General features: G+C 42.8%; 1 protein-coding gene across 1 annotated transcript; it reads left to right on the top strand.

The window, feature by feature from the left end:
• The first annotated feature begins 409 nt into the window (after window positions 1–409).
• NOA1 (nitric oxide associated 1) lies at window positions 410–10,160 on the top strand. The gene is made up of 7 exons (XM_082204838.1): window positions 410–1,612; window positions 3,058–3,222; window positions 4,006–4,211; window positions 6,446–6,577; window positions 7,599–7,715; window positions 9,313–9,430; window positions 9,790–10,160. The coding sequence occupies exons 1-7, from the start codon at window positions 478–480 to the stop codon at window positions 10,014–10,016; spliced, it is 2,100 nt and encodes a 699-aa protein (XP_082060964.1). The 5' UTR covers window positions 410–477; the 3' UTR covers window positions 10,017–10,160.
• Window positions 10,161–12,499: the final 2,339 nt, after the last annotated feature.

Raw genomic sequence — 12,499 nt, forward strand, 5'->3', positions numbered from 1 at the left:
CCTCTCTTCCGCCCCTCCCCAATATAGTTAAGAGGATGGGGAATCTCTGAAGAGGTTTTGCGCCTGCGCAGAGGGCCCCATCGGCCTTTCAGATACGTAAATTACAAGTCATAGAATTGTAGAGTTGGAAGGGAACCCAAGGATCATCTAGTCCAACCCCCACCCCCCGCAATGCAGGAATCTCAGATAAACTGTCCTTTTTATTTAACATTTTGTTTTATAAATGCATAGGCTGTGAGCTGCCGTGAGAACTTCGAATGAAGGGCGGTAAAAAAACCACCATTTTACTGTATATGGAAGAGGGCGGTACCCCGCCCCCCCCTCCGACGGCGCGCGCTCAATTTGAAACGCCCACTCTCCCCCGACAGGGGGCGCGGCGCCTGGAGGACCGCGAGCCGGGAGCCGCTCTGGCCGGCGCGCTCGCTTCCTTTTCCCTCACGCGCCGCTTGCCTTCCCCCGGCCTCCACAGAAGGGGCGATGAACGGCTTGAGGCGAGCCGCGCTGCTGGCTTTCCCTCAGCTTTGGCGGCGGCCTCCATGGGGCGGCGGCGGAGGAGCGCTGCGCCGGCGCGCCGGGACCCGCGGCTTCCCCGCCTACCGGAGCTCGGAGGAGCCCCTCAGGCGCTGTGGAGCGGCGGCGGTTGCTCCGCCTGAGGAGGTGGAGGAAGAGCAGTTCGTCTTCCTCGAGTACGTCCCTGAGGAAGAGCCGCGGCTGCCGAAGGCGGGGAACTGGCGGGAGCCTGAGGGGAGGCCGGAGCCGGAGCAGCCCGGGAGCGGCGGCGACGCAAGCCGGCGCCGTCCGAAGCCGCCCCGGGAGGCCCACCGGCCCAGGGGCCACCCGGACCCTTCCGTGCCGTCCAGCGGAGTGAGCTGCTCGGGCTGCGGCGCGGAGCTGCACTGCCGGGACCCTGCGGTGCCCGGGTACCTTCCCAGCGAGAAATACCGGGCCCTGCTGCTGCGAGAGGAGGAGGAGGAGGAGAGGGAAGGGAAGGATGGGCAAGGGGCGACCCGCCGGCAGCAGGCGCTGGAGGGAGCTGTGTGCCAGCGCTGCTGGATGCTGGTGCATCACCAGCAAGCGCTGCAGGTGCAGATGCCACGGGAGGAGTACCGCCGCGTGGTGAGCGCCGCCCTGCGCAGCCCTCCTCGCCACGGCCGCCCACCTCTGGTGCTCTGCATGGTGGATGTGCTGGACCTGCCCGACTCCATCCCGACCGACTTGCCCGAGCTGGTGGGCAGCCAGGCGCACCTCTTCGTATTGGGCAACAAGGTGGACTTGTTGCCCGGCGACTCGCCCCAGTACCTGAACCGTCTCCGAGAGCGCCTGCTGGAGATCTGCGCTGGCCTCCTGGACCTGGCGAAGCCCAGCCCGACGATGACGGCGCAGAAACAGCAGTGTGTGGTCGATGTGCACCTCATCAGTGCCAAGACCGGCTATGGGGTGGAAGAGCTGATCTCCAAGTTGCAGCGCTCCTGGAAGTTCAACGGGGATGTGTACCTGGTGGGAGGCACCAATACTGGGAAGTCTACCCTCTTCAATGCCCTCCTGCACTCGGATTACTGCAAGTCGAGAGCATCTGATGTGATCAATAGGGCAACAATCTCGCCTTGGCCAGGTCAGGTCAGAGGAAGCGCTTTTACTTATTTAGGCCAACCTGAGGAAGCCCACATAGGAACATCATTTATGGTTGAGTAATGTAATGCTGTGATGCTCTTCCAGAAATACTGGAGATGATAAAAGAGCCAGTACCTCTTTCTTGTTCCGAACACACATATGGCTGGGAGTTGTCCATGTCTGTTACACTTGTCACACAGCCATGTGATACCTTAGTAAAGGTAAAGGGACCCCCGACCATTAGGTCCAGTCGTGACCGACTCTGGGGTTGCGGCGCTCATCTCACTTTATTGGCCGAGGGAGCCAGTGTACAGCTTCCAGGTCATGTGGCCAGCATAACTAAGCCGCTTCTGGCGAACCAGAGCAGCGCACGGAAACATCGTTTACCTTCCCACCGGAGCAGCACCTATTTATCTACTTGCACTTTGACGTGCTTTCGAACTGCTAGGTTGGCAGGAGCAGGGACCGAGCAATGGGAGCTCACCCCGTCGCGGGGATTTGAACCACTGACCTTTCGATTGGCAAGTCCTAGGCTCTGTGGTTTAACACCAGCAAATCAGTGGTTGTTGATGAGCTGTACTAAACTCTTATAGTAACAAAAAATCATGTCACACTAGACTTTTTATGAGTTTTTAAAAAGTTGCCGTAAGACTCATAGCAAGAATGAGGAACACAGCTACTCTTCTGAAACCAGTCACACATAAGCCAACTATCATGTGGACAGGAGGAGACTGAAGCACTGGAGTGCATGGGCTATGAGGATCTGACATGAACAAATTAAATAACATTGAATATTTTTATATAGCACTTGCGATCTGTATTTGCCCGACACTTTTAAGCCAAGCATTGAATTAGCAAGACTGTATGAGCATGCCATTTTATGATGCTTAGGCATCTTTGGTAAACATTTGTGCTTTGAGGCCTTTGCTGATGCTTGATCCCAGTATCTAAATTCTTCCCTAGTTTTTCAGTTGTATTTTCTTCCGGTATTTTAATGTTTTGATTTTAATATTGAGGTACACTGCCACAAGACTTAATGTGAGAAACAGTATAGATTTTTTTAAAAAAATAAAATAGTAGCAAGCCAATGTCATACACGTATTGGGGAATGAGTCTGAGATAACAATAATATGCCTAAAGCCAGACCACTTCATAAGGGCATGAATTGAGATGAGGTTTGAACTGGGAACCTCTTGCCTCATGATTTGACCTTTTAGCCATTACGCCAGTTCTGTTATTTACTAGTATTATTTATTAAACTTGTATACCGCCATTCATTCTAAGACCAAAGATGGGTTGTCAAAATGTAAGAAATAGCAGAACAAGTTTTTGCCATCAGTTTTCTCCATTTCTTAATACTATATTACGTCCCATAATAGTTTGGGGGCCATATTAGCATTGCTTATACTTACCTAAAATCTTAATCCTCTGTTGTTGTTTTTCTAGGAACGACCTTGAATCTCCTGAAATTTCCAATTATTAATCCTACACCTTACAGAATATTCCAGAGGGAAGCTAGACTAAAGGCAGATGCAGAGAAAATGGAAGACGACCTCAGTGATGATGAGCAAAAGCAGCTTGCGATCCTCAAAAAGCAAGGGTACTTAATAGGTGAGTATTTTCTGAGAACTATGCAGCTGATGTGAGTGCTAAAGAGCAGTTTTCCCCAGAGGAAAGCAATGGGACAAGAGTGAGTGTACACGAGTCCTAAGTATGACTCATGTTGCCTATCACCCCAACTGTACTTGTTTTAATTTATATAATATCTAGGACTAAGATTGTAATTCTATACATGCTTACCTGGGTCCCATTGAACATAATAGAGGACAGATTAGTCAAGTGAGAGAGAGAATATTTACAATTTAAAAGAGGATACAGTAAGAAGACTGGTTCAGTTCTTTAGTTTAATCACCAGAGGACAGACTAAAAGGTGATTGTACACTGTAATAAGTATTTTCAGAGTGAGATCTTAACTCTAAAGGTGATAGCCAACATCAGTCATACTCGGAGTGGCCCACAAATGTTTTCTTTTGTTATAAATGCTTTGATTGTATTCCCAGAAAATTACAGAATTGAATAAATGAAACAATCATATAAATATAATTAAGCATGTGCTAGAAAATCAGAATACAAATTATATGATCCCATGACCTTTTGAAAAATTGTAAATGCAGAGTTGATGCAGAGAAGGGGTTATGTACAGTGGTCAAATACATAGTTCATATCAGCATATCATTCCAGAATTTAATCTGAAATAGTGGCCTTAGCTCCATATGCTGAAGCTCAGTTAAGATGCTGCTGCCTCCAGAAAGCTGAATCATGAGAAGTTTGTAAGGGACAAAAACTACTAACTGAAGAAAAACAATATAATTTGGGTTTTTTCTTTTGATGTAGGAAGAATTGGGAGAACATTTCAAATGCCAAAAAAGCTGAAGAAAAATTGTGAAATTGAGTTTGATGCTGAAGCATTATCTTTTGGTATGGAGGAAGAACCTTCTGTTCCACCTGTAACTGCTACTAAGAAAGTTGAACTCACATACAATGAAGTGAAAGATGCTCGCTGGTTTTATGACACTCCAGGGATTGTTAAAGATGGTTGTGTAAGTTAACGCTTCTACTTTTAAGAAGTTTGTTACGTAGGACTGAGAAGAGGAAAGGCATTGGCTTGGATCGAAAAGTGTCTTCCACTAGAATATTATGTGAAAAAGTGACACTGTTGTATAAAATCTTGAGCAGGAGCATGCACAACCTGTTGTGTTAGCTGAAGCAGAATTGCTGTAGAACTTCATTACTGTATTGTGTGAGGTCTTGTTCAAGCGCAGAAGGGTTTTCTGAAAAGTGCAACTTTCCTTATGCTTTGGATGCAGTCTTTTTTAAAGAAAAAACATTGAGTGAATTTCATGTCCAGTTTTAAGTGGCTGAGAGACCTCCCTTGATTACAGGCATCCCCCCACTAATGCGCATTCTACTTGTGTGCGGTGCCAGGAAATAAATAAATAGAATCATACTAGGAAATTGTGGGAGAAAACTGGAGAATCCTGGTGACTTGCAAGGACACCCTCCCCAGAGTCCAAAGAGGATGTCAGTGAGGGTAGAGAAAACCCCAAAGAGATCTGAGGTGTAGTGGGGCTTTGTTGAGGCTGCTCTGCCCTCCTGCCTAATAGCTGGTGTATGGGGTAGCGCAGCAGGAACAGCTGTTTTCCCGCATAGCCTCCAGACAGCCCCAGAGCTTCCAGGCTAGTTGTGGATATTTTTGGATAGAGTATTTTTGTTATGGATTGAAGAGAGAGTGGCAGAGAGGGTGGTTAAAGGGTGTTTAGAAGGCGCTCCCACTTTATGTGACTTCACTTAGACTATCCCCTCATAAGTGGGGAGTCAAGTCACCTGCATTGTAAAATTAATCCTATAACTCACTCTTCTAAGGTTAAAAAAAAAGTGTTTGAAAGAAACCCAGAGCTGGATGAAGGTAGAAGCAGCTCTGGACCGTAATCCTTTATTAGTGACTTTGTGTATGTGTATGTGTGTGCCTGTGTGCACACAGCTCAGAAATGCTAAAACAGAAGTCACTTTGGAAACCAACCTGGCACAAGAAAATTTGGGTGGAGGGAAAGTCTGAAATAATAGAGTAAAAAAAATTAATTAAGACTACTTAATGAAGTGCTTATTTAGTACAAAGCACATCTGCTTGGTTCAAAGCTGGGCAACTTTAAAAGAATACCACAGAATTTAGCAAAAGCTTCCCACAGCTCTCTGTCAGACCTGGTAATGAATGATTGGTTTTTGTTTGATCCTCTCTATAAAATAAATTGTTGTCTTTGATCTAGTTTGCTGGGAGTAGCTGTTGATTACACATACAGCTTTGAAGCCTTCATTCAGAGGGGGCCAGGAGTTGGTTGAATGTGTATAGTGGATGGGTTTTGTTTCAGTTTCCAATAACTTTGCCCATGTATGATTAAATTTGGAATGTGTGTTGAGTAGAGCAGCAATGATATGCTGTTGCATCATGAACCAATGTACAAATTCTATTATGCTACCCATATTCTCCCATGTGAAAAAATAGCCCTCTGTTCCAGCAAGGGAGAGCCTTACAGGGCAGCTGAATTGACCTGATGATGAAATACACATTATGGGGCTCATCTAGTTGAATTGGCTGGATATGTCCTTTGATGATAATTAGTATGTACAACTAATGTGATTCCTGCATTGCAGGGAGATGGGCTGCATGCCCCTGGGGACCCCTTCCAACTCTGCAGTTCTATGATTCTGTGCTTTGCGTTGCTGTTTTTAGCTGGAGAGCTGGGGTATCTGCAAAATATGTTGCTGGTGATCCTTTGCAGAATTTACTCAAGCTAGTGAAATAAATTGAGCAAGTAGATATCCAAAGAGCTGTTTGACATAAATTCAGGGACTTGGCCTGAATTTTAGCATTCCCCCCGTTATTTCTGACACTCCACCCGTTTAAACAGTTGGCCAGGTATTCTTGGAAGCTGCTGTGCAATAAATGAAATCTAAAGGTTTATTGAACATACTGAGCTACCAGCATATTTAGAGAGAGCTACATCACCGTAGCATGCATATACATGGCTTCTTTGGATTAAGGCCATTGTGTATTACGTTTTTAATTAATTCTGCCTTAAGTAGCTATGCATTCCTGACCTGAACAGCATTTAGATGACAAGTGCCATCTTGCTATCAATGGCATGAGAAACATGATTTATATAATCACTTTTCCTGTCAACTGAATATGAAATAACTTTAAGCTGTCCTATAAATCTCAAAGTATGAAAAATGAAAGCGTGTTTCATCTATATAATGGACTCTGTTTTGGTTTTAGGTTTTAAACTTGCTGAAGGAGAAAGAAGTCAAGCTTGTCTTGCCAACCTGTGCAATTGTTCCAAGGTCCTTTGTGCTTAAGCCTGGGATGACGTTGTTTCTAGGTGCTTTGGGACGCATAGATTATTTGCAGGTAAAGGAGACAGAGGCTCTTCTGAATTTGATTTAAAGTTCTCATTTGTAATGTGTGTTATATAGAGTGTAGTAGAATAGGCTGTGTGAGGTATGTTCCAGATTGAGAGCTGGCAACTTGAATGAGCATTTTTCCTTCTCTTCCCTCAGTAGTGATAAATAACGTGTGCTTCATAGACATCACCACCAGAGGTTGATAGGGAGCTACTTACTAAATGCCTCAAGTCATATAGCCACTCCCTTCTTCAGGGCCATTCAAGTGTCTGCCTCTGGTATTCTCTCTGATCCTTCTCTTCACTCCCCACCACCACCACCAAAAACGTTTTCCTTTGGGTAGAGATCCAGTTACTGACAGTACCTCTGGGCTAACAAAAGGATTGATTTTCCATTGTTTATATCCTCAAGATTTACTGTTACTCTGTTATTGAAAAGTTTGAGGATGAATATTCAATAAGGTGATGTCTGTTGTTCAGTTCTTCAGCAATTATTTTCAAGCTCTGTATGTCTGTAACAGAATAAGTTGCCTGCATCTTCGCTGGGCAAAAGGAAAACAAGCTGCAGTTGTTTTGTATGAAAAAGTGTATGTGTGCATGTTTCCAGAGTTTTGGAGTATCATGTTGTAAGAAAGCCAAAATAACACAGCTAAGCTAAATTGTTCATTAAATACATTGTGTTTCTTGTTTGCTGAATCTTAAGATATCTCTTCCCAAACTGGAAACATATTAAGGGCTTTATGGTTTTTCTTTTGATATTAAATTAAAAGGCAAGGGTGGAATAACTATAGAAAGAGTATTATCAGACTGAAAATCCTGTTTCTCCAGTCCCTTGTTAGTAACTGTGGATCTGGAAATTTTTATAAGAATGCAGGTCTGTCCAGCCTTCAGTCACTAAATCACAGTCAACTATAGAAAATGGAGAATTCTTGTTAGCAAAGATGGCTTTAAGCTTATTGATGAAACTGGTCTTTTAAACATAATAGAATTTATTCCAGACAATTAATTTTCAGCTTTATTACTCTTTAGGGAGACCAGTCCTGCTGGTTTTCTGTTGTGGCCTCTAATTTGTTGCCTGTGCACATCACTGCAGTAGAAAAAGCAGATGCTGTCTATCAAAAACATGCAGGTCAAACATTACTGAAGGTAAGCCAGTACTGTCTCTACCATTGGAGAATCTATGAGGGCTAGTGCCTTGTGATCTCTCTCCTTCCACAGCCATTCATTATTGTGCCTCTTAGGTCTAGTACAAGGCAGGCTTTGTTCTGCTCTTAGCCAGCACCATGACTGCATTGTCTCAGATGAGTTCTCCGTATCTTGGTGGTCTTCCACTTTATGCAAGAAAGAAATAATACTTCACATTGTTTTGCTTCTATCCAATCTCAGCAAAGAAGATAATAGAATTAAATAGCATTCTGTGAGCACTACTGCAAAAAGATTATTCCCTGTTAAAGCCACACTATAGGGTAGCCTCATTGCAAGATGTGCTATCTCAGCAGCCGGATATATCTTAGATTTTAATTTTACTGCTGTTAATGTATATAAATTTCTAACAAGGTACTTTACAATCTAGGCCTTACTTGGGGTGGAAATACCTAAAGTAGTGCTAAGAAACTGGAATACAGCCAAAGCTGTGTGAAGTTTCTTCCTTTTGTTCACCCTGAATCTTATAAGCACCATCAGACATCTTGAAGAGTTCAAACAGAAGCTAGATTGCAATCAAGAGAAAGTGCATTTCATACATCTTAGTTTACAGTAGTCGGTAAAATTAGTCCACGATTCCTAAGGGAAGGAACCCCACAGGGATAAAAAGATTATTAAATAGAATGAGTGAATCCATCCAATGTCGTTTTAAGTCTACTGAATCCTGCAGTTGCATGGAGTTGAACGTATCATTTCATTCCAGAATATCCATAGAAATTGAGGCTTATGTGTGACCACGCATTCTGATTTTTCACTTTAAAAAACTGTGTTGTGATCAACACTTAAAGTGCACTGATGATCAGAGTCCAGGCAATGTCCCCATTTTGACAAGACACCACTTTAAATCAAGAGTGAGGAACCTCTGGTTTAGGGGCCAAATGCTATCCTTCAGGCCTTGTAATCCCACCATTGGCATGTGTGCCACAGAAGCTTGTCCATGAGAAGAATGCACCCCTAAACCTGAAAACTCTCAAAGCAACCCTTTCCTCCAATGCTTGACAGGTCCTGCTTGGATTATCAGTCTTATTTTATATCTGGCACATTGCAGTGTTCTTTTCACGGGCTTTTTATCTTCAACTTCTTGTTTCTCTTTTCTGCCATTCAGCTTGCGGTTTTTCTCTCACTGTTTTACAACCACATCTCACTTCTTTCTCCATTTTCGTTTCCTTATCTTTTTCTAACAGAGCAGTTCTGTAAATGTCTACTTAAAAGTAAGCCCCCCTGATTTCCTTTCTACACCTTTGTTCCATTTGATCTGTTCTTCTTGTTCAATCCTGCCTTCTCTTTCCTTTTTCGTTTGTAACAGTTTGCTCACAAATCAAAGTGGTTTAAAAAACAATGAAAATAAAATCCCAAAATACAATTGTTGTTGCTTGCTTGGCTGCCAGCCTACTTTATTCTCGGTTAACTTGTCCCCAACAATTGGGCTTTATTTCCCCGACTTGACCTGCCACTTATCTTATAATTTGCTAATTACATTACTATGTAAATGAAGTGTTATTCATTTTTTTACTTTTTAATCCCTGGCTTGTAATATAAGGTTCCTATGGGAGGTGAAGAACGAATGAAAGAATTCCCGCCACTTGTCCATCAGGATGTGATGTTGGAAGGAATTGGCAGTACTGAGGCTGTGGCTGATATAAAGCTTTCATCTGCTGGTAACTTCTGCAAATGTTTTCTTGTGTTGGGCAGGGTAGCTATGTGCCCTGGTACTTCTTGTTTTGTCCTGATGATGAATATAACCAGAGAGCTAGTGTAGTGTAATAGACTTGGGGGGGGGGGGGAATGTTCCCAATTTCTCAATCTCTTATCAAGTTCTTTGGATTTTACTGAGTGTAAAGATTTTTGGACAGGCCCTAAAAAAAAAGAGCATCTAAATACATATTTTGTCTTAATACTGAAAAATGAAATTTGACATAGTCCTGCATCGTTCAAAGAGTTGTTCACCCAGCAAATCCAATGTTCTGATTTCATTTTGTTTAGATTATATGCATGTTCTGGTATTTCTTCTACACAGGCTGGGTTGCCGTAACAGCTCATCTGAATGACAAAGTACATCTCAAATGCTATACTCCTGAAGGAACAGCACTGACAGTACGTAAACCACCTCTGTTGCCATACATCGTTCACATCAAAGGACGTCGTCTGCAACGAAGTGCAGCATATGAGACTAAAAAACCACCTCCCCTTGTGGCAAACTTAAAGAGAGATGTAAATAAGAAAACAAGGATGGGGAAAATCTAAGAAACTGTAGATAATGAAATCTCCTAACAGGTCATTTACCCAAGGATGACACAGTGCTATTTGCACAGAACATACCTTTCTTTTCAGATTGTTTGTTGTAAAACAAGTTTTGTAAAAAAATAAATAAGGATTTAAAGTTCGAAACATGTTGTATCATTTATATGAATCATCTCCCTTCTTTGTGGCCAATACACATTTTCCTGCCACTTGTAGAGACCCAAACCAGAGCATAGCGGTACTGCAAAACAAGGCTCTAGGTGTCAAGCTCTGGGCTTGGGCTTCCCAGCTATGTCATGTGCACCTAATTGCCTGTAGATCTCTTTGTTCTCTGATGGTGAAAGAAATGGAACGAGCAGAGCAGGCTGGGTCTCCCACCAGGAGGGAGGCTCCCTGACTAGGGTCAAGCAGTGTCTTGTACTCTCAGAGGGAAGATGGCAGCAAGCAGAGTGTGGAAGGGCTCTGTTGCTCTCCATTCCTGAAATGAAGTGCAGTATGTGTGTGGGCAAGAGCCCTTGAGGATGGATGGATGAACGAAGCGGGAGAAAGAATGGAAGCTGTGGTTGTCCACTTTTCACGTTAGCTCTTAAACTCCTGTTCAAAGTTTTCCCATTCCTAAGGAACTAGCTCCTTTATGAAACTTTATAAGAGAAAATCAAGGGCATCTGTACATTCAAAGGATTCAAAACCCTGTCCATGTTTGAGCTCCATAAACTGTGGCGGTAGTACCTTGCTGTTATGCATGGAAAGGGGCACTATGGGTAAAGCCTTCGGGCCTGTAACTCTGGACTTGCTGACCCTTGTGTCAACGGTGATGTCTTGAGGCCAGGAAGTCTAGGCATCACTCAGTAAATGAAGCCTGCACAACTAATAAAGGGGGCTACAGCATTAAAATATTTTTAAAATCAATGCCCTTATTTACTGAGACTGGTGCTTCATGTACCATTACTTTCCCCCCTAAAAAAATGATGGTTGAGGACACTTGAAAGGGGCAGATCTTACTCTCCACTTTGATGCACAGGGGATGCAATTTGCTGCAAAACTGCCTTTGCAGCATAAATCTATGGGCATTTTGTTGATAGCAGATACAAGTGTCAGTTTAATTCAGTCTCCTGGGATCATTAATCAAAAAATACTTCCCAACAGATCTTTCTCAATGACTTATGGGAACAGGTTGAGCAAGGGCGGAGAAGTAATATGGTTTTAACCAGGAAGGGACAGACTGCTGTTGCTGGGTCTGCAGTGGTATGTATCAAAGAATTTACATAGTGGTTCATTGTCCTAATGCAGTGAAGCATTGACAGCAAAAAAACCCCAAAACCCGTCAGGACGTCACTCACTGAATTATTTTGAAATATGTATGACAGTAAATGAGAAGGTTGTTGATAACATAATCCAAAACTAACACCTTACCATGAAGACTGTAGGAAAGGGAACACACAGTATTATTGAGACATGCATTTAGTCATGATATTTTTCTGCTGACTGGATGTATGTTCTGTCTGACAAGGCAGTAAGTGAACTGAATGTACTGCGATTTTTCAGACCTCAACATTGCACAATGTGACATCAAGAGGACTCAATGTAATTCTACAGGAACAACAGTATTCAGCAAATCTCACCCTTTTAAAAAAAAAAAGTATGTTTATCATTATTATGGTTGTGAATATCTGCTTGGAAGATTGCGGGTAGTGCCTGCTGAAAAATCAGAAGGCAGAATTGCCATGTAAGATTTCTAAGATTCAATGCAATCCATAGTTTCTTGTCCTTTCTCATCACTAAAGAAAGCCAGTATGTTATGCAAATATGCCCTGTTCTGCATAAATTTATACATACTATAGAATACTGCCTTTATTTTTCAAGCGTGGTATTGGATTTCAATGTGCATCTCATCAGTGGGAGATTTCTTAAGACACAAACTTTTGTTTCTTCATTTTATTTGTGGGCACCAGCTTGCTGGAGACAACAAGGAGAACAAAGTATACCGTAGCTTCATTTGCTAAACGAGACAAGTTTTAATCTTGATATAATTTGAACAGAATACCAAATGATTGTGTTTGCAGGTATCTGGCACCACCTTCAGAGCTCCTGAAGCACTGACCCAAAATATTTTAATGAAGAAAAGTCTTACAGATTTTAATGAAACTTTATTGTATTTTGAACTGGGGCATTTAGCCAGGCAACTGCTGACATTGGCAGCCACTGCTTTATAACTGGTGTTATTTTAACCTTCATGGGATTGCAAAGTTCTTAAATATGCATTCTATACTCTTGTCCACTGCCAGCTGTCTATCAAGAAATGTCTTCAAGGATAGGGGTGTGTGGAAATATCCCCTTATTTATCTATCTACTGAATTCATTTCCCACCCTTCTTCCCCAAGGAGCTCAGGATGGCAAACATATCAGTAATAAAAATAGAATTAAATATAATTCAAGTATCCAAGACACTGGGGAAATTACATCTTGTATTGCTCTAGCACAGCTGT

This window comes from Podarcis vaucheri, assembly GCF_965113315.1.
Source record: "Podarcis vaucheri genome assembly, chromosome: 17".
Lineage (NCBI taxonomy): Eukaryota > Metazoa > Chordata > Lepidosauria > Squamata > Lacertidae > Podarcis > Podarcis vaucheri.

Bases quoted from the DNA above. Each gene is read 5' to 3' on its own strand.
- NOA1 (XM_082204838.1), top strand. From the start codon at position 478: ATGAACGGCTTGAGGCGAGCCGCGCTGCTGGCTTTCCCTCAGCTTTGG. The intron at 4,212-6,445 runs GTAAGTTAACGC...TTTTGGTTTTAG, and splicing joins GGATTGTTAAAGATGGTTGT to GTTTTAAACTTGCTGAAGGA. The intron at 9,431-9,789 runs GTAACTTCTGCA...TCTTCTACACAG, and splicing joins TATAAAGCTTTCATCTGCTG to GCTGGGTTGCCGTAACAGCT.